The 21,442-nt window shown below is 36.6% G+C and overlaps 1 protein-coding gene across 2 annotated transcripts in view; it reads left to right on the plus strand.

The window, feature by feature from the left end:
* Positions 1–21,442, plus strand: part of PDCD6IP (programmed cell death 6 interacting protein) — an 80,743-nt gene that overhangs the window by 23,557 nt on the left and 35,744 nt on the right. Inside the window, exons 4-9 of one of the 2 annotated variants that reach the window (XM_033212970.1) lie at positions 3,378–3,505; positions 6,249–6,402; positions 7,523–7,623; positions 9,886–10,017; positions 17,103–17,325; positions 19,606–19,729. In XM_033212970.1, the coding sequence (XP_033068861.1) occupies positions 3,378–3,505; positions 6,249–6,402; positions 7,523–7,623; positions 9,886–10,017; positions 17,103–17,325; positions 19,606–19,729 (862 nt within the window). The remainder of the gene's footprint in view (positions 1–3,377; positions 3,506–6,248; positions 6,403–7,522; positions 7,624–9,885; positions 10,018–17,102; positions 17,326–19,605; positions 19,730–21,442) is intronic. The other variant, XM_033212971.1, reaches the window with a different exon arrangement.

Below are 21,442 nucleotides of genomic sequence, written 5' to 3' on the forward strand. Positions count from 1 at the left end.
GACAGGGTTTTACCGTGTTAGCCAGGATGGTCTGGATCTCCTGACCTCATGATCCACCCGTCTCAGCCTCCCAAAGTGCTGGGATTACAGGCTTGAGCCACCACGCCGGGCCGCCTTTTTTTTTTTTTTTTTGATAGGAAGTCTTGCTCTGTTGCCAGGCTAGAGTGCAGTGGCGCGATCTTGGCTCACTGCAACCTCCGCCTCCGAGGTTCAAGCGATTCTCCTGCGTCAGCCTCCCGAGTAGCTGGGACTATAGGCGTGCACCACCACATCCAGCTAATTTTTGTACTTTTAGAGGAGACGAGGTTTCACTGTATTGGCCAGAATGGTCTTGATCTCTTGACCTGGTGATCTGCCCACCTCAGCCTCCCAAAGTGCTGAGATTACAGGCGTGAGCCACAGCACCCAGCCAATCTCTTGCCTTTTAGTATCTAGTGTTACTGATGAAAAGTCTGAGTTTTGTTATTTTGTAAGTGATCTGTTTCTTTGCTCTTGGGAATATTTTTACAGTCTTCTCTTTGTCTTTCATGTTTAGAAATCTCGAAAGACTTAATGGGATTTCATTTTATTCATTTGTAGGGCATTTCTTTTTGGCCCTTTTAGTTTGAACATTTATATCTCCCTTCAGCTCTGGGAAGTTTTCTTATATTTCTTTGATAATTTTCTTGTCTCTTTTGTCTCTCTTTCTTTGGAATACTTTTTTAGATGTTGGTTGTTCTGAGTTGTTCACTCATAATTTTTGTAATTTTTATTTTCTTGACTTTATGTTCTACTTCTGAGAGATTGCCTGGATACTAATTTTAAAACTTGAAAATGTTTTTTTCCTTCCGCCACCCGTAAAACTTTTGAAAAAAATTTAACAATCAAGTTTTTAATTTTTAGGAGCTTTTTCTTATTAATTAAAAAAATCCTGTTCTTTTATGGATGTACCAACTTTGAATCTCTTTAAGGAATGCTAATGTTTATGTCTGCTTTAGTTTAGAATGAGGAGACTAGAATGGTTTGGAAGCAAGTTGAAAACTGGCCATTATTACATAGGAGGCCACCAAAGTACTGTAACAAGGAGGGCTTTACTTTTTGGCACTGCTCTATGGTACAAACATACAAATGTAGTGTTCTGATTCTCCTAGATGGTTTGTTCACAGATTTTTGTAAGGAGCCTTATTTTGCCTGGTGGTCAGTGCCTTGCACATTATGCTAGATCTTGAATTCCAAAGTGATTGAATTCTGTAAGTAATAGGGAGGTATTATAGATTCTTTTTTAAAAGTTATTTTTCAGTTGTGATACAATATACATAGTATACCTTCTTAACCATTTTAAGTGTACACTTCAGTGTACATTTTCATTGTACATGTACATTTACATTATTGTGCAAACGTCGTCTTGAGAACTCTTTTTCGCCTTACAAAACTGAAACTCTGCCCAGTAAATGATAACTTCACAGACTGGGGGTGATGGCTCATGCCTGTAATTCAAGCATTTTGGGAGGCCAAGTTGGGAGGATTGCTTGAACCAAGGAGTTTAAGACCAGCCTAGGCAACATAGTGAGTCCTTGTCTCTACAGAAAATACAGAAATTAGCTGGGTGTGGTGGCCTGTGCCTGTAGTCCTAGCTACTCAGGAAGCGGAGGCAGGAGGATCGATTGAGCCCAAGAGGTAGAGGCTGCAACGAGTGTGATTGCACTAGTGCACTCCAGCCTGGGTGACAGAGTGAGACCCTGTCTCAAAAGAAAAAAAAAATTATAATGTCCCATTCTTCCTTCCACCTTCAGCCCTTGGCAACTACCATTCTTTCTGTCTCTGAATTTAGAATCATAGACTGCATTTAAAAAAAGTTTCATAACATGAAGTTTGTTATCTTAATCATTTTTAAGTGTACAGTTCACTAGTGTTGGGTGTTTTTCACATTGTTGTAAAATACATCCAGAACTTTTTCATCTTGCAAATCTGAAATAATGTACTCATTGAACAACAGTCCGTCTCCCCCTACCACCATCCCTGATAACCATCATTCTGATTTCTGTCTCTATAAATTTGATTACTCTAGGTAACTCATATAAGTGGAATCATATAATATTTGTTTTTTTGTGGCTGACTTATTTCACTTAGCTTAATGTCCTCAAGATTCATCCCTGTTATAGCATATGATTTCCTTCTTGTTTAAGGCTCACTAATATTCTATTGTATGTATATACTACATTTTGTTTATACATTCATCAGTCCACAGACACTTGAGTTGCTTTCATGTTTGGCTATTGTGAATAATGCTGCTGTGAACATGGGCATACATATATCTCTTTGAGACTCTGCTTTCATTATTTTTGGGGGTATATACTCAAAAGTGGAATTGCTTGATAAAATAGCAATTCTATTTTTAATATTTTGAGGACCTGCCGTATGCCATATTGTTTTCCACAGTAGTTGCGCTTTTTTATTTTTTATTTTGAGACAGAGTTTTGCTCTGTCGCTCAGGCTGGAGTATAGTGGCATGATCATAGCTCACTGCAGCCTTGAACTCCTGGGCTCAAATGGTCCTCCTGCCTCCAAGTAGCTAGGACTACAGACATGTACCACCATACCTGGCTGATTAAAAACATCTTTTTTTTTTTTTTTTTTTTTTGGTAGAGGTGGGGTCTTGCTGTGTTGTTCAGGCTGACCTCAAACTCTTGACTTCAAGAGATCCTCCTGTCTCAGGCTACCAAAGTGCAGGGATTACAAGAGTGAGCCACCATGCCCAACCACCAGTTTGCATTCCCTCCAACAGTACATGAGGGTTCCAGTTTGTCTGTGTCTTCATCAATGCTTATTTTCTGTTTGTTTTTTAATAGGAGCTATCCTAAGTGGATGTGAGGTGTGTAGATTTTTTTATCAGAGTTGGGTTTTAGCCCATCTAATCTGCTAGCTCTTTGAGAAATGTATTTGCCTGAGGGAGTAAAGCATAAGGCCAGCTAGGAGGAAATTGCATTGACTTAGATTTGTGGTAATGAGGAACTGGTTTGATTGTGGTGGGACAATGATTTTGAGAGTTGGTGGAAAAATGGAAATAATTATTCAAATTTAAGAAACTGAGAGAAATGACATGAAAATGACTTTTGCACTTGAATTTGATTGTAATAGAAATGTCGAAGTAAAGGGAAGGAGAGAAAGAATAACTTACTGTTCTGTAGCGTTTTAGGTGATGGGCATATTGTTGTGGAAATAAACGCCTGTGAGGGCAGCTTGAAATATGGGAGCATATGACAGCAAGAAAACAGGTCTGGAAACTTGTTTTTGTGAGAGTTAGCAGGATGATAGAGGTCATAGTATTTCTCTTTGAAACATTCGTTTTCTTTAGAAAAAAATAATCTGATAAATTTTTCCTTCTTAATTTTTTACAGCTCTTGCAAGCTTAGGATATGAAAAGAGCTGTGTGTTGTTCAATTGTGCAGCCTTAGCTAGCCAAATTGCAGCAGAACAGAACCTGGATAATGATGAAGGATTGAAAATCGCTGCTAAGCATTACCAGGTATGCGGAAAAGTAGTTACTGCAATAATGATCAACACTAAATTGGATTAAGTGGAAAATAATTTGCATTTAGGTTTATAGCTACTTCTTACCTAACAGATGTTTTCTTAAATGAATGCACTTTTAAAATGAATTGATTCTTACTGTTGAAGCCCTTAGATAAACTGTTTATAGACCAAGTCTGTTTTTCCTCATTGTTTTATACCCAGCACCTAGCACAGTGCCTGGCACATAATAGAGGCTCAATAATTGTTGGTTGAAATGTCTGAGATTTCATCTCAGGCATTTAGGGTAAATCCATTTTAAATAAATTACCTAATTTAAAAAATTTGTTCATTATTTTCATATGTTTTCTTAGAGTGAGACACACTTGAAATTTCACTGTTGTTACAAAAATAAAGACAAGAAATTGGCAAGAAAATAAAATTTTAACTTTGAGACATGTGGAGAGGTCATATTTAAATGTGGTCAGACACGTAATGTTCATAAGTTACCTAATCTATTTTACATACTAATCATTTACTAATATAGCATGTTATTTTGTGGCAGTTGTTTATTATTTATTCAGCTTTTTTTTTGTTTTGGTTAAAAAAATGATTAGTGTCAAGTAATATATATAATCATGTTGTCATTTTATATTATTTTCTAATTTACGAAGTGTTTTCATGTACATTATTTGACCCCAGATAAACCTTGCAATGTATGTCATATAATGTCACTCCCATTTTACATACGAGGAGACTAAAAGTCAGAAGTCTTAATATAGCAGTCCATTTGGGTTTCAGTAGTTCTGATTCCAAATTTCATGTAATTCCAAATGTCCTTCCACTATTTCACCCCCAAACCTCCCATGAAATTTGCTTGTCTCAAAGATAGTCTGCTTTTTCCTGTTGTTTATGTTTAAGGGAGAGGTGAGTAATGCTATTCTGAGAAAGTAAAAGGAAAATATACCTTAAGGAAACAACATGCTCCAAATTGTGGCTTGTCTTACAGTTTTGAATAGGCATAGATGACAAACATAATGCATATGCTATTTCTTTTTGAGGCTATACACGGCAAATATTTTAAAATGTGAAAACGAGCCGGGCGTGGTGGCTCACTCCTGTAGTCCCAGCACTTTGGGAGGCTGAGGTGGGCAGATCATGAGGTCAGGAGTTCCAGACCAGCCTGGCCAACATGGTGAAACGTGTCTCTATTAAAAATAGAAAAATTAGCTGGGTGCCTGTAATCTGAGCTACTCGGGAGGCTGAGGCAGGAGAATCGCTTGATCCCAGGAGGCGGAGGTTGCAGTGAGCTGAGATTGTGCCATTGCACTCTAGTCTGGGTGACAAGAGCAAGACTCTGTCTCAAAATAAATAAAATAGTGAAAACGAAGTAAAATTTTATTTAGCTTTTGGTTAACTGTAACTCAGTTAATTGGTATATGATATTTTAGAAAGGTCATTCTGAATTATGAAAGAAACATTCCATTCTGTGAGTGTTCACAGCAGGGCACCTGGTATCATGGAAAGATAACTGGTGATATTAGACCTAGGTCCTTATCTAGGCAGCTTGTCACCCAGAAGCTTTGTGCCGTTGGGCAAGTTCTTTAACCTCTTTAGTACCTCCAGTTCCTCATCTGTAAATGAGAGACTCAGACGCCTAGCTGTTCTAGACTTTGATTCACTAGTTTACTAAACAAGTTCAGTTGTTCATTCCTAGCAGATACTCTAGTCTTATAATACTTAATGACTGCAGAAACATGCTGTTCATTTTAATACCTTTGACTTTGAGTTTTCTCTGTGTTGTCTATTTATCTAACTCATGACACTTTTTTTTCCTTTTTTGAGATGGAATCTCACTTTGTTGCCCAGGCAGGAGTACAATGGCATGATCTTGGCTCACCGCAACCTCTGCCTCCTGGCTTCAAGCGATTCTCCTGCCTCAGCCTCCTGAGCAGCTGGGATTACAAGTGTGTGCCATCATGCCTAGCTAATTTTTGTATTTTTAGTAGAGATGGGGTTTCATCATGTTGGCCAGGCTGGTCTTGAACTCCTGACCTCAGGTGATCCGCCCGCCTCAGCCTTCCAAAGTGCTGGGATTACAGGTGTGAGCCACTGTGCCCAGCCAATTCATGACACATTTTAATCCCAGACTGACTTCTTTCTTTTTCTTAGTATAGTTTGTTTCATAGAAGCAAAGTTATTTCAGTATTAACAAAATATAATTGAGATGAAAAATCTGAAGGGGAACATTTCACTAGGGAGCTCTGAAGGCCAGACAGAAATCACTAGCAATGGGTAGTAATGCTGTTCCTCAGAGGACTAGGTGTATGCGCTATTTGGGGTGTCCCCTAACTACGGCATGTTTAATTATTTGTAAGATGAATTTGTTTGGGACCAAAGCAAGAGCATTGCACTACTAAAAATATTTTAATGTTTATCCCTGCGTCTATTCTCATGTTAATTTTGAGGAAGTGTTTCTAAAAATAGTTTAATCAGATTGTTCCATTAGTTTACTTTGTTTTTCCTTGTAATTTACTTTTATTCTTTGTTAAATCTCTTCTTACGCTATGGAGTTTTAGAAAGATAACCTTATTGTCTGTAGGTCAGATGTTTTAGATTGGTTTTGCGTAATATAAAAATTTAAATATATTAACTGTTCACTGAGTTAACGTTTGAAATGACTTTTGTATTTAACAGTAGGAAATTAAGTCTTGCTGAGTTCCTGTAGGTTTTAAAGAAATTCTTTTTCCCCCCTTTAGTTTGCTAGTGGTGCCTTTTTACATATTAAAGAGACGGTTTTATCTGCCTTAAATCGAGAGCCTACTGTGGACATATCTCCAGATACTGTTGGGACCCTCAGTCTTATTATGCTGGCACAGGCTCAAGAAGTATTTTTTTTAAAAGCTACAAGAGGTAACTCCAATTTGTCTTCCATTTCATTGCATGGGAAAAGAAGCGATAAGGCTTTTAAATTAAGAAAGTGATTAGAATATAATATGTTCAGTGTTGCGCTTTCCTTCTTGAACTTGATACATGGATTATTGAACATTTTTAGCTATCCTTTTCTGAATTGGTGACATAAATGTACATTTAAGAATGTAGGCTGTGTTTGAAGTCATGAAATGGATTGTTAGTAATTGTCTTTAAACACTCCATTCTGGAATAGTATTTATATATGTTTTTAACATGTCAAACATTTATTCGCAAATATTTATTGGGTACTTACTGTGTGCCAGTCACTGTTCTAGTTTCTAGATAAACAGTTAGAAAACAACCTTATGTTCTGGCGACAGGAGAGATGATAAGCAAGAATTAAGTTGCCAGGATAATTTCATAAATAATTGCTTTAAGAAATAAGAAAGAATTGTATGACAGTGGCTGATGGTATGGTTATGGGATAGGGATGTAGGGGAAGCTGTGCTAATTTTAGATTCATTAATCAAGAAGGCTTTCTTTCAGGAGGTCCTGTTTAAAGTAGACCTAAATGAAAAGAAGGAGCCATCCAGGCACAGTCCCTGGCCCTGGGAATGAGGGAATAAGAATAATTGTTATAAGGCATATAAGTTTAGATTGAAATATAGGCTGAATATGTAAGTACAGAGAAATTGAAAATAAGAGATAAGTCATCACGTGGAAGAAATAGGAATTGGAATACTTTTTTCTTTTAAAATAACAGCTTATATTGAGATAGAATTTATATACACTAAAGTTCACCCTTTTTAAGTGTACAACATTAAGATTTTTAGTATATTCGTAGAGTTTTGATTACCACTATCTTATTTTAAAACATTACCATCATCCCAAAAAGAAGCTGTGTACCCATTAGCAGTCACTCCTCATTCCCTTTTCCCCCACTGCTGGCAACCACCAATCTATTTTGTCTGTTTTAAATTTTGTGCAGAAAATGTGATTTATCAAGAAAGACGTTTTAAGATGCGTGTACAAACTTGTGATCTCAATGTTTATACTGAGACATGTCAGATTAACTCATATTTATTTTAATTATAATGGTCAACTTCATATTGTATTCCAGATAAAATGAAAGATGCCATCATAGCTAAATTGGCTAATCAGGCTGCAGATTATTTTGGTGATGCTTTCAAACAGTGTCAATACAAAGATACTCTCCCTAAGGTCAGTTATTGTTTTTATAAACACTTGCTTACTTTGCATGTGGAAATATTTAGACTTTTTTGTGTATAAGAAGCAAGTTGAAACTTATAAAGAAATTGAAGTTTCAATAGCATTATCTGAAGTATATAGTAGAAATAGTTTTTTTTTTTTTTTTTTTAAATTTAAGATGCATGAACAATTCTTTTATATTTAAGGGATGCCTTTGTCTTTACCTTTTACTAAACTTGTTTTTCCAAGCTAGAACTCTTTCTGGAAAATGTTGACCATCTATTTTTAATACTTTCATCAAATCAAGGCATTGTGTAGTTCTGAATCATTGGTGACTTGGTACAAGCATATATACTTGAGCATGTTGATTATTCACACTTTTAATTATTGTCCTGTTTTCTTAAAGATGAGTCTTAAAGCGCAAAAACAGACATAAAGAAAAAAGGAAAAGAAAACTTAACAAATTCATCTGATACTTTGATTAGAATTAAGTTTTGCCAACAGGGATAAAAAAATTGGGCTGCTAATGGACAGCTAAGGAAAAGCAACCATCTTAAACCACGTATCACAGGAAGTATAATGTTTTAATGTAAACCTTTCTGAAGTGACAATTGAAAAGACTGTTTAGTGATGATCATTTAATGACAAAGCAAATCACTAACAAGTACATTTGGAATGATTAATAAAGAAAACTTAAAGTGTGAGTGAAATATATGTTTCAACTACTTCCTTCAGAAATGTTCAAGGAATTAGTTTCATCATATAGTATCTGTTACATGATTTTTTTTTGGTAGGGGAATTTATGGATTTATAAGTCATATTCAGGAATCTTTGTACATTAAAAAATTGCAGACAACTTGGGGGCGAAGTAAAAATGCAGATAAGTGCATCCACAGTACTTATTACTCAGAAAATGATCAATAAGGAATTAATGTGACAATTCCTGGGGATTTAAGATACACCAAGAGCCTAGTAGAAATTTGCCCAGGACTCTTGGGTATTCATAGCTTTCCTCTTAAAAGAGACTCGGGATCTCCTCTCATGTTTTTTTCATCTGAAAGACCTCATGTTCAGCTGCACAGTGTTCCGTTACATCCTGTTGGGCCATTAGTTCAGTCCTGTCATGGAGAGAAGAATGTCACCTACAAAGACTTGGAAGCTACCTCTGCAGCATTCCTGGTATTCCTTGAAAATCTCCTGTTTCAGAATCAAGTTGCTCCAGCCTTACCCTGAGAACTGGCATGAGTGTAGTTTGAAATTTAGATGTCTTTTATTTTTTCCTTTTTACTAATAAAGCTCATAAGATATTTTCATATTCTAGTTATAAAACTGAAATGTCTGCAAGTAGTGATCCAGGAAGGTAGGAAATTATTCCCTGGGAGACAGGAAAGCACACAAGGTAGTAATTCAGTTTTTGATTCTTTTACATTTTTTGTTTCGACAGTGATTGTCTATCCTAATTCTTTGGATTTTTTAATATCATATACTCCCTAAAAGCAGTGAGGTTACAGGTTAGGATTTGGCATTTTGGAAGAGCCACTGCTAGTATAATTGCTTTCCTGCTTTATGTCTTTGGATCTTTTAAAATTAATTTTGACTGGAATTATTTTCAAAACAAATAGGCAAAATAGCACTTTATCATCATCATTGGTGATATACTTAATGCATTTGTCTATATGTTTTTGAGTACATGATACTGAAATATTAGTGTATCTATGATACTAAATCATTTTTATATGGCTAAAATCATCTTTAGTAAGAACCTTCGTAGGATATGAATTTAAGTGAGAATTTACTATCTTTTTTTAAAAACGTGATGAAAGTCATCTATAGAGCAATTTCATTAGTATATGTGAGTAATGATGGTTTAGTTAACTCTACGGGCTGGGTAAGGGCTCATAAGAAAGCTTCTAAAGCCCTGTGCTTGGTGTTCCTCTGTGAATGTCCATTCTACTTCTCTTTCTAATAATGCATGCTTTTCTTTCTTTTTGTAAACAAAATGTTGACTTCATGGATCAATTAAAGAGAACTGTAAAAACCTAAATTGGCTTCAGTTAACAGTTAAAGAAAACCCCTTCAATTGGAAGAAAAAAAATTTAATTCATAGATTTCAATCCATACAAATCATGTCGTCTTCTCTGTTTACACCTAACGACTAACCTTAATCTCTAAACCATTAATGGGGTGATTCTAATTTCTGTCTTCTTTTCCTTTTTCTTCCTGCATCCCATGTTGTCTGTGATGGTTTGTGTGGTTGGACTCTCCCCTGGTCAGTATTTTTATTTCCAGGAGGTGTTCCCTGTCTTGGCTGCAAAGCACTGTATCATGCAGGCCAATGCTGAGTACCATCAGTCTATCCTGGCAAAACAGCAGAAGAAATTTGGAGAAGAAATTGCAAGGTTACAGGTGAGTCTCTTGGTAATAAATATTTAAGTAACTAACTTGGATCTCTTTTTTTTTTTTCCTAGTGAGATTTCCAAGTTTGCCCATAAAAACCTTTCCCATTCATCACCCCTGTCAGCAGCGACAATAATTGTTTTTATCTTTAGACTTTATCTACTGCGTGTTTTTTTGAGGTCTCATATTTTATCTAAAAAATTCACACAAAATTTGCATTCAGTTCTCTTTTGTAATCCATGTTTATTTTAATGTAAAACTAATTCTAAATTAATTGCCATCTCCAGATTGTTATCTTTAGACTTTACTGCATTTTTTTTTGAGGTCTCATATATTTTCTGAAAAATTCATGCAGAATTTGCATTCAGTTCTCTTTTTTATTCATGTTTATTTTAGCGTAAAAATAATTCTAAATTAATTGCCATGCTCCAGGAGTATGTGTAGTGTTTAACTTGTGGACTGGTCTTTGTCTAAACTGGGCCTATACTTCCGTAACTTGAGGACAGTGGAGAGATGTGTGTGCATATATATATATACACACACACACACACACATATATATGCGCGCGCACACACACACACACACACACACACACACACACATATATCTTGTGAACAGCCAAGTACTGTCTGTGCAGTTGTATTCATACTGTTGGCATTGGGGTTGTCAGAAACTTGCTGTGAGATTATAGCACCTGAGGCAACTTGCCAGCAGGAGCAAGAGCTGTTTGTATGTGTTGTTTGTGTGTTGCGTATTAGTAGGCAGAGGATAGAAAGATGACTTAGGGCATTTGAGTTAGGGAAGTTTAAATATGTACTGATTATTAGACGATACTGTGGTTGTCTTGGTTCATTTTGTGCTGTTACAGCAGAATACCACAGACTGGGTAATTGATAAAGCACAGAAATTTGTCACAATTCTGAAGACTGGGAAGTCCAGTGTCAAAGTGCTGGCACCTGGTGAGGGACTTTGTGCTGTGTCACCTGTGATGAAAGGTAGAAGGGCAAGAGAGTGCTAGTGAGTGAGAGAGAGCAAGAGGGGAGCTGAACTGCTTAGCAAAGCCCCTCTCTTGGTAACTAACCCTCTCTCATGATAATGACATTAATCCATTCATGAGGGCAGAGCCCTCTTGATCTAATCACCTCTTATTATATCCCATGTCCCAGCACTTTGGGATCGAGAACGCATGAACTTGGGGGACACATTCAGACCATAACAATGGAAATGTTGTTTAGGAGGTTCAGATTAATTAATTAGCCTTTTCATGGGGAAACATCTCACAGTGACCAAATGAGAGAAAGACTTTTTAAAAAAGTCAAACCCAGATTTGTCTGGGGCTTCACTTTGATTACAGTAACTTAGATTCATATATAAAAATGATTCTGAATAAGGAATTTGTGGGAAGAATTTTTTTTTAAGGCTAGCATATTTAAATTATAAGTTTAGTTTCTTTATTTTCTGGTTTCTGGGACTATTAGATTTAAGTAAGCCCATATTTAGTCTCTGTAATATAATCAGTCAGAGAAAGAACTCCTTTTGAAATTTAATCTCATTTTTAAGTACCACTGAGAAAGGAAATTATTTCAAATTCACACAATGGGAGGGGGGTAAAGACTTCCTCAGTTATAGACACATAGATTTAGCAGCTTTAGTTTTACAGCTTTATTTATAGGTTAAAAGTTAAGACGGAAGTTGGGTGTGATGGCACATGCCTGTAGTCTAGCTACTTGGGAGGATCATTTGAAGCTAGTAGTTTGAGGTCAGCCTGACAATATAGTGACACCCCTTCTCAAAAAAAAGTTAACACAGGACACACTCACTGGTCCATATTTCAAAGGACAGTTATTCTTAATTGATTTACACTCCCAAGAAGGCAAACAGAACAGACAAGAAGTTGACCAATAAACCATACTCTCTGTAGTTTCTCATTCAGGAGAGAATAATACCCCATGATTCTGATGGAGATCATTAGGAGGTCACACTATTAAACCAACTTTCCAGTTATGGCTACTAGCAAAGAGAAATAACTTACTGGTCCTATGCAAACCAGAAATGAAAATAAAATCACAATAAGGAAAATCAAAACAATAGATAAAATGGCAGCAATGATAAAATTACTGCTTGGAATCACTTCTGGGGCCAAGAAAAATTGTACCTGAGCTTAATACAGCTCATGAGTTACAGTTCTTGAACAGTGCAGTTTATGTGGCCCCAGAAGATGGATCTTCTTGGTCATCTTGGTGGATCTTCAAAGATGATGAAATACAATTTTCAAAAAGATATAGAAACACACACACACACATATACACACAGATACAAAAACATGACTCACATAGAATGACTACATGTCAAAGATTTATTTGACTTGTTAATGAGGGACCTAGCAAGATTGTAAATCGATTTTGTGCAAGTATTGTTTTCTTAGTTATGATACTAGGTTGTAGGTATTAAGGAGATTGTCCTTATAGAAAGAATACTTGCTGACGTGTTTAGGGATGAGGGCTCATAACATCTAACTTCAGTTTTGGATAGTTCTGCAATAAAAGAAAAAAAGGTACATGATTATGCGTTTGTACGGGAAAGGAATAGATAAAGCAAATGTGGCAAAATGGTAATTGTTGGACCTATGTAATTATTTTGTGGGCTTGCAATTTTTCAAAATGGGGAAAATAGGTATATATAAGGTTACATAGTTTAATTCCTGTTCCTCTTTTTCCCTCTATCCTGTTCCCTCCATCCATTATTCACACTGCCCCGTAGTTAATTTCCATTAATTTCCTGTTTCTTTTTCTTTCTTTGAAATAGAAGCAAATATATACATACAGAACACACACACACACACACACACACACACATACACATTGCACATTCTCACTTCTCCTTACTGAAGTGGTAGTATGCTATTAATATATACAGTGTTATATATCTTCTTTTCTCATATAACAATGTATCCTGAAGATCTCTTCATCTTAATTCAGCAGTAGCTAGACCATCCTTAGAGCTGCATTATACTTCACTGTGTAAACCACAGTTTACTGCTGTCTCCTATTGCTGGATACTTGAATGTTTCCAAGATTCACTATTATAAACAATGCTACAGTAAAAAGTCATGTACACAAGTTATTTTGTACTTCAGCAGGTGTCTTAGCTTAGGCTGCCATAAGAAAACCATAGACTGGGTGGTTTAAACAACAGAAACTTATTTTCTCATAGTTCTGGAGCCTGGAAATCCAAGGTCAGGGTGCCAATATGGTCATATTCCGATGAGATTTACAGATGGCCTTCTCTCTGTGTCCTCATATGGTAAACAGCAAGAGCAAGCCCTCTGGTGTCTCTTATGAGGGCACTAATCCCCTGTGAGGCCCCACCTTCAAACCCCATTATTTTCCAAAGGTCCCATGTTCAAATACCATCACATTAGGAGTTAGGGATTCAAAATAAGAAATTTGGGGAACACAGTCCCGTACATAGCAGCAGGTATATCTTAAATAAATTAATAGAAATGAGATGGCTGATAGCAAAATATAATTATGTCTGTAATTTATTATATATTTGAATTGTTGATCCACTTGGAATTTATCCTGATGTGTGGTGCTAGATGGGGATCCAGTTTTTAAAGTCTTCTTCCAAATGGCTAGCCAGTTGTCCCCAAACCCTTTATTATAATAGCCTTGTTTTCCTCACTGATCTGAGATTCTGACTTTCTCACACATTAGATTCATGGTATATACTGAGATCTATTTCTGCTTTTGTTGTTTCATTGACGTGTTTATCTCTTCATACTCCAGTTCCATATCATTTTAGTTATTTATACTTTAGACTGTTTTAATGTCTGATAGGTACTATTATCTCTTATTTTTTGAATTTTTCTGCCTGTCCTTGCTTGTTTTTTGAATTTTGTCATTTTCTGAAATTTCTTGACTATTCTTGCATGTGTTTCTTCATAGGAATTTTTTTTTTGTTTAACTGTTATGGAAAACATCAAACATATATAAAAGTATGATCATTGAATTTCCATTACCCAACTTAAGTGATTATCAGTATTTTGCTATTTTGTGTTTTAGCTATTTCCCCTTTCCTTCTTATTTTTTTGGAGTATTTTACAACTATCACACCTATCATGTCATTCTTAAGTTTTTTAGCCTGTATCTCTAAGAGATAAAGATTTTAAAAAATTAAAACACAAAAATTTAAACAATTAAAAAATTTTGTTAGATGGCTCGTTATCCCAATCTTAACAAAATTAATATTAATATGAATTAGTAGTCATAATCCAGTATTATCTACATCTAGTTTAGTTTTCCCTGATTTTTTTCTCAGGGGTCTTAGTTTGTTCAAATCAGGATCCACACAAAGTCCTCACTTTGCATTTGGTTGATAGGCTCTCTGAATCTTTAATTTGTAACAGCCTTCTCCTTCTCAACTTCTGTGTTGAGTTTTCTTCACTTTTTCTTGTTCTGTATGTTTTTTTACTATGATTTCTGTGATGTCAATGTTTTCCCTTTTGCTCCTTGTATAAATGTCTCAGCCTTGCTTTCTTAAATTTGTGTTTTTCTTTACTTTTGTGAGTTCTGCCACTTCCTGTTTTATATTCTTTTGCTCTTTGGCTATCACTCACTCTGGTTTGGGCCATCCAGTCCTCTGTTCTTTTGGTACTGTCATTGTGTTCTTAAGTGTTTTAGTTTAATTTAGTTTTTAGCATGCTGTTTTCATCTACTTTGCAGCAACATTTCTTTGGTGAGTTTCGTTATCTACTGGAGAGATATACTGCTTGTTTTCAGTTTTTTTCTTATTTTTTTTTGTGTTGAGAAATGAGTTGCCTTTTCAGTTACTTGTGTTTGAATAAGATTTATTTTGCTGGAGGTTCCTGTGTGGGGAAATGGGCAGGGTTAGCTTTACAAGCATCACTGTGTTAAGGTCTCCCTCCTAAGGTCCACTTCTCTGGCTCTTAAAGCCTACCCTGGATTAGGAAGAATCCCACTACCTCCATACCTGTGCTTCCCTGAATTCCTCATAGCCTTTGCATTTCAAGTTGATGCAGCTACTTTTAGGGTTTATATTTTGCTGAGTGCCTATATAGGCGTTTTCTTAGTGCTTATGCCCTTTCTTCTCCCTCCCTACTTTTCTGTTCTCTGTTTCTGCTTCCCTTAGCAACCCTGTCTTTTTAGTTAATCTGTCTACTTCTTTTTCTCAGCAGCTCTCTTGGAATGAGACCCCTCAGCATCACATTTTTTTCTGTGATCCACTGGTGGCATGATAGGGGCCAGTTGGCTTTCTTTGCCTTTATCATCACCTGGCAAGGTTTTCTCATCCTGTTTTCTTGTTTTCAGATTTGCTTAAAGTAGTTTCAACTCAGGATGGCACCATTAGCACTCCCCTGTTTTCCCCCTCTGTGTATAGGGTACCTATGGTTCTGGTACTAGTGTTTGCTATTTGGGGGAGGGTTCAACCACATTTACAAATCAAATTTGATTTACAAATTTAAAAAGTGATTTAAATTTGTGCAATTTCCCATTTCCTAGTTTACACCGAAGGGTGGCTTTTGTTTTGTTTTGGTTGTCTTTCTCTAAGCTTGATACCGGCTTTGGAGGCTAAGATTTTTATCATGTTAAGGAACTATATATCTATTTCTATTTTACTAAGATTTTTAAAAAATCAAGAATATTGAATTTTATCAAATACTTTTTCAACATCTATGGAGAAATTTGATTTTGTAACATTATTTTGGAGAATTATGTAAGTAGATTTTCTAGTATTAAACCATTTTTGTGTTCTTGTAATTTTGTTGTTTTAGACTTGCCTTCTCTCTTCATCTGGTCATTTTATAGATGTAGATGCTTTCTATATGCCTGAGAATATAATGTATTCTCTATTTGTGGAGTCTAGTGTTCTCTATGTCTGGTATAAGCCAAACTTGTTAATTGTGTTGCTCAAATCTTCTATAATCTTACACTTTTTAAAAATCTGGTCCAGCCATTGCTGAGACAGATATGTTAAAATCTTCCACTTTGATTATGGGTAGATGTATCAATTTCTCATTATAATTGTTTATATAGAAACTATTACATACAAAATGTAAGAAATTTTATATCTTTCTGGCAAATTGGCAAACATTAAAAGATTATGTATTATATTTATCCCTAATAATGCTTTTGGCCTCATTGTCTATTTTATATGATGTCTTTATACCTAATACCACCTAAATTTGTATGTGGCTTATGTTCATTTTTTTTATAAGGCCAAACTTAAAAAAATTTTTTTTATTTATATTGACATTTTGTTCACTTCCTGTGTTGTTGGGTAATTTTTTTCAGATGTACCCTTTCACTGAGTGTTACCTGTTACCCTTTGAGGTTCCTGCCTTCATGTGAAGGAATGAAAGAGGTGCATCTCAATTCTCTGTGTTGTATGGTTTCAAGACCCTTGTTTCAGGTCTCCATGGGGGCCTTTAATAAGTTTTAATTGCTAATTCTTTGGATATAGAAATAACCAACAGCCAGATGGGGCACAGTAGCTCAGGCCTGTAATCCCAGCACTTTGGGAGGCTGAGGTGGGCAGATCACTTGAGATCAGGAGTTGGAGACTGGCCTGGTCAATATGATGAAACCCCATGTCTACCAAAACATACAAAAATTAGCTTGGCATGGGTGCGCACACCTGTAATTCCAGCTTCTTGGAAGGCTGAGGTGGGAGAATTGCTTGAACCTGGGAGATCACAGTGAGCCGAGATGGCGCCATGGTGCTCCAGCCTGGGCGTCACAGAGTGAGACTCTGTCTAAAAGAAAGAAAAAAAGAAAGAACCCAACAGCTAGCTTTCTTCAATGTCAGTTTATACTGATTGGCTCATGGATTTCTTTTATTATCTTGATAATTTGCCTATGTGCTTATTGGGATGGCTGTTATGTATTATCCTTCAATTTTCAGGTATTTTGTGATGGGAGAATTTCCAGATAATCCTGTCAGCCACATTGCTGGAAATGCAAGTCTTCAAATTAAATATATTTTTTTGAAACCAATGCTTAAATACTTGGTGGAGAAAGAGAAAGAAAGTCATCTCCTTTTTTTGTTGTTGTTGTTGACATTTTTCTTTTTAGCATGCAGCAGAACTGATTAAAACAGTGGCATCTCGCTATGATGAATATGTTAATGTGAAGGATTTTTCTGACAAAATCAGTCGTGCCCTTACTGCAGCAAAGAAGGATAATGACTTCATTTATCATGATCGAGTTCCAGACCTTAAAGATCTAGATCCTATTGGCAAAGCCACACTTGTGAAATCTACCCCAGTCAATGTACCCATCAGTCAGAAATTTACTGGTATGTCAATTATTCAGACACACTTTAATCTTATTTTCCTCTAGTTTACTCTGTTTTTCCTAGCTAAAGATCGCATAATTGCTATTGTATGCTTTGAATATAATTCGCTTTCATGTTATTTAAAATGAATATGAGAATAAATATTATATTGTGTCAGTGCAATGTTAAGATGGAAAGTAAACAATAAAGCATATGTAAAGTATACAATGGTTAGAAGACTTGAAACTGTGTGTTTGATTAAGACTATAGCACTTGTCATTTTGTTAACATTTGTTATTTAAGATGCTGCCATTAGAAATAAACAAATATGGCCGGATGTGGTGGCTCACACCTGTAATCTTAATACTTTGGGAGGCTGAGATGGGTAGATTGCTTGAGCTCAGGAGTTAGAGACCAGCCTGTGCAACTGGTGAAACCCTGTCTCTACCAAAAAAAAAAAAAAATTGGCATGGTGGTGCATGCCTGTGGCTTTAGCTACTCTGGAGGCTGAGGTGGGAGGCTTGCTTGAGCGTGGGAGGTGGAAGTTGCAGTGAGCTGAGATCATGCCACCATACTCCAGCCTGGATGACAGAGTGAGATCTCTTCTCAAAAAATAAATAAATAGGCCAGACGTGGTGGCTCAAGCCTGTAATCCCAGCACTCTGGGAGGCCGAGGTGGATGGATCACGAGGTCAGGAGATCGAGACCATCCTGGCTAACACGGTGAAAACCTGTCTCTACTAAAAAACACAAAAAACTAGCCGGGTGTGGTGGCGGGCACCTGTAGTCCCAGCTACTCGGGAGGCTGAGGCAGGAGAATGGTGTAAACCCGGGAGGCGGAGCTTGTAATGAGCTGAGATCTGGCCACTGCACTCCAGTCTGGGTGACAGAGCGAGACTCCGTCTCAAAAAAAAAAAAAAAAAAATAATAATAAAATAAAAATGGAATATAAAAATAAACCACAAAAATACTTTTTTTTTCTTTTTTTTTTTGAGATGGAGTCTCGCTTTTGTCGCCCAGGCTGGAGTGCAATGGAGCTATCTCCCTTGCAACCTCCGCCTCCCGGGTTCAGGCGATTCTCCTGCCTCAGCCTCCCAAGTAGCTGGGACTACAGGTGCCCGCCACCACGCCCCAGCTAATTTTGTATTTTTAATAGAGACGGGGTTTCTCCATGTTGGTCAGGCTGGCCTGGAACTCCTGACCTCAGGTGATCCACCTGCCTTGGCCTCCCGAAGTGCTGGGATTACAGGCATGAGGCACCGTGCCCAGCCTGTTTCTTTAAACATGTAAACTTCTGTAGTGATATTTGTATGAGATAAATAAATGTTATTATATTGTAGATGTATACAACAGATGGTAGCCTCTAGCTGAGATCCCAAGGAGAACATTCTGTTACTGGGAAAGGGTGGTGATATGTTTATTTAGCAAACACAAAGTGTTTACAATGTGCCAGGCACTCTTTAAGCACTTTACAAATATTAGCTCATTAGTTTTCACAAGTGCCCTGAGAGGTGTACTGTTATTTTCCCTATTTGGTGAGGATACTGATGCACAGAGTGGTTAAGTAATTTCCTCAAGGTCGCATAGCTAGGAAGTGTTGGAGCCAGAAATGGAATCCTGGTGCTGTGACCCACTCAGTCGATTTTTTATTTTTTTGAGACCGAGTGTTGCACTGTTGCCCAGGCTGCAATGCAGTGGCACGATCTCGGCTCGCTGCAACCTCCGCCTCCTGGGTTCAAACGATCCTCCTGCCTCAGCCTCCCTAGTAGCTGAGACTACAGGCGCCTACCATCACACTGGCTAAATTTTGTATTTTTAGTAGAGATGGGGGTTTCACCAAGTTGGCCAGACTGGTCTTGAACTCCTGACCTCAGGTGAGCTGCCTACCTTGGCCTCCCAAAGTGCTGGGATTACAGGCTTTAGCCACTGTTCCCGGCCCCTTGCTCAGTCAATTTAATCAACAAATGAACGGTGTCACCCAAGATACCTCACACATATGAAAAAGTTAAAGAAAATTAAGTTCAAAGAAGAAACTTTTCATTGTTGCCATTGTCCATGAATGTAGTGATCTAAAAATTCTCTTTATCATTGTGTTTTAAGTAGTGATTTAGTTTTGATCTTTAAATATCAATAGACTATTGATGTTTTGATCTTTAAATATCAATAGACTATTGATATTTTGATCTTTAAATATCAAATATTTATAGACTATGTAAATATTGGAAAGAAAATACGAACAGTCGCTTTTACAGTTCGGATTTTTGTCTTAAAATTTTGTTGTAATTTCTCTTCAAATTTTAGATCTATTTGAGAAGATGGTTCCTGTGTCAGTGCAGCAGTCTTTGGCTGCCTATAATCAGAGGAAAGCTGATTTGGTTAACAGATCAATTGCTCAGATGAGAGAAGCCACCACATTGGCAAATGGGTAGGTAGAGCTTAATTTTAGAGCCTAAAGTTTTCCGTTTGGTTGTTCTTTAGTTCATGAACATTTTAGTTTCTGAGCTTAGAGCTAAGTGTCAAGAGTATATAAAATAGAAAATGTAGACACACACAACCATTTTTGGTGAACACTGTATTTATGAAGCTCTAGCAAATATAGTTGGAAGAAATTATAGAAACAAGGTGAGGATATTTGACTAAAAATTTGTATTTTAAGATGTATTTATTTGGGGGAAATGAGAAGAAGAAATCAACTCAGATACATGGTACGTTTAGTGTTCTGAACCAATTTTTGTTTCTGATGGATTGAATACTAAGAAATATATTCATTGGTTGAAAACATTTTTAGGTATATTTTGCACACACAAATACACCTATTCTAACTACACAGTTCAATTATTATTTTGTGTGTGTGTATGTGTGTGTGTATATATATATGTATATAATTTTTTTTTTTTTTTTTTTTTTTTGTGAGACAGGGTCTTATTGTCACCCAGGCTGGAGTGCAGTGGTGTAAACATTAAACATGGCTCACTGCAGTCTCAACCTTCTGGGCTCAAGTGATCCTCCTGCCTCAGCCTCCTGTGTGGCTGAGGCCACAGGTGCAAGCCACCACACCTGGCTCATTTTTTGATTTTTTTATAGAGACGAGATCTGACTTTGTTGCCCAGGCTGGTCTTGAACTCCTGAGCTCAAGTGATCCTCCTGCCTTGACCTCCTAAAGTACTGGGATTACAGGCATCAACCACCACACCTGGCCATTTAGTTAGTTTCGATAAATGTATGTACCCATGTGACCGGCGCTATGATTAAGATAGAGAACATTACTGTGACCCTAAAAAAATTCTCTCATGCCGCTTTCCCAGTCCTTCTTCTCCTGGCCCCTGGCCACTATTGATCTGCTCCGTGTGTTACGTTTAGTTTTACTTTTTATACAATTTAAAATAAGTGTAATCATTCTAGCATATACATATACAGTACTTACACTATGTACGGTATATACTTAGCATGTGTTTTGCTTTTTTTCACTTAGCTACGGTTTTTGAGATTCATCTATATTATGTGTATCAGTTTGAGTCTTTCTATTGCTGAGCAGTATTCCATTTTATGGTTATAGAGCAGTATTCCATTTTATGGTTACAGAACAGTTTGTTAAACTCTTTCCCCTGTTAATGGACATTTCAGTTTCTGTGAACGTTCATGTATAAATCTTCGTGTGGACATATTTTAGTTCTCTTGGGTAAATACTTAGGAGTGGAATTGCTAGGTTGTGTGGTTAGCATATTTAATTTTATATGAAATTGCCAGGTTGTTTTCCAAGGTGGTTGTTCCATTTTATATCCTATCTGCACTGTTTGAGAAATACAGTTGTTCTGCATCCTCACCAGTACTTGATACCGTCAGTCTTTTTAGTTTTAGCTACTTTAGTGTGTGTGTGTAGCAGAATCTCACTGTGATTTAATTTGCATTCTCCTAATCACTAATGATAACAACTTTTCATGTGGTTACTAGCCATTCATATATTTTCTGTAAAGTGTCTATTGAAATCTTTCTCTCAGTTTTTAAAACTGAGTTTTTATATATTTTGGAGGCAAGTCCTTTGTCAGATACATATAATTGAGAATATAGTTGACCCTGAACAACATAGGGGTTATGGAAGCTGACCGCCTTGCACAGTCAAATCTGCATATAACTTTTG

Source organism: Trachypithecus francoisi, unplaced genomic scaffold (genome assembly GCF_009764315.1).
Source record: "Trachypithecus francoisi isolate TF-2019V2 unplaced genomic scaffold, Tfra_2.0 Lachesis_group0, whole genome shotgun sequence".
In the NCBI taxonomy this organism is placed as follows: domain Eukaryota; kingdom Metazoa; phylum Chordata; class Mammalia; order Primates; family Cercopithecidae; genus Trachypithecus; species Trachypithecus francoisi.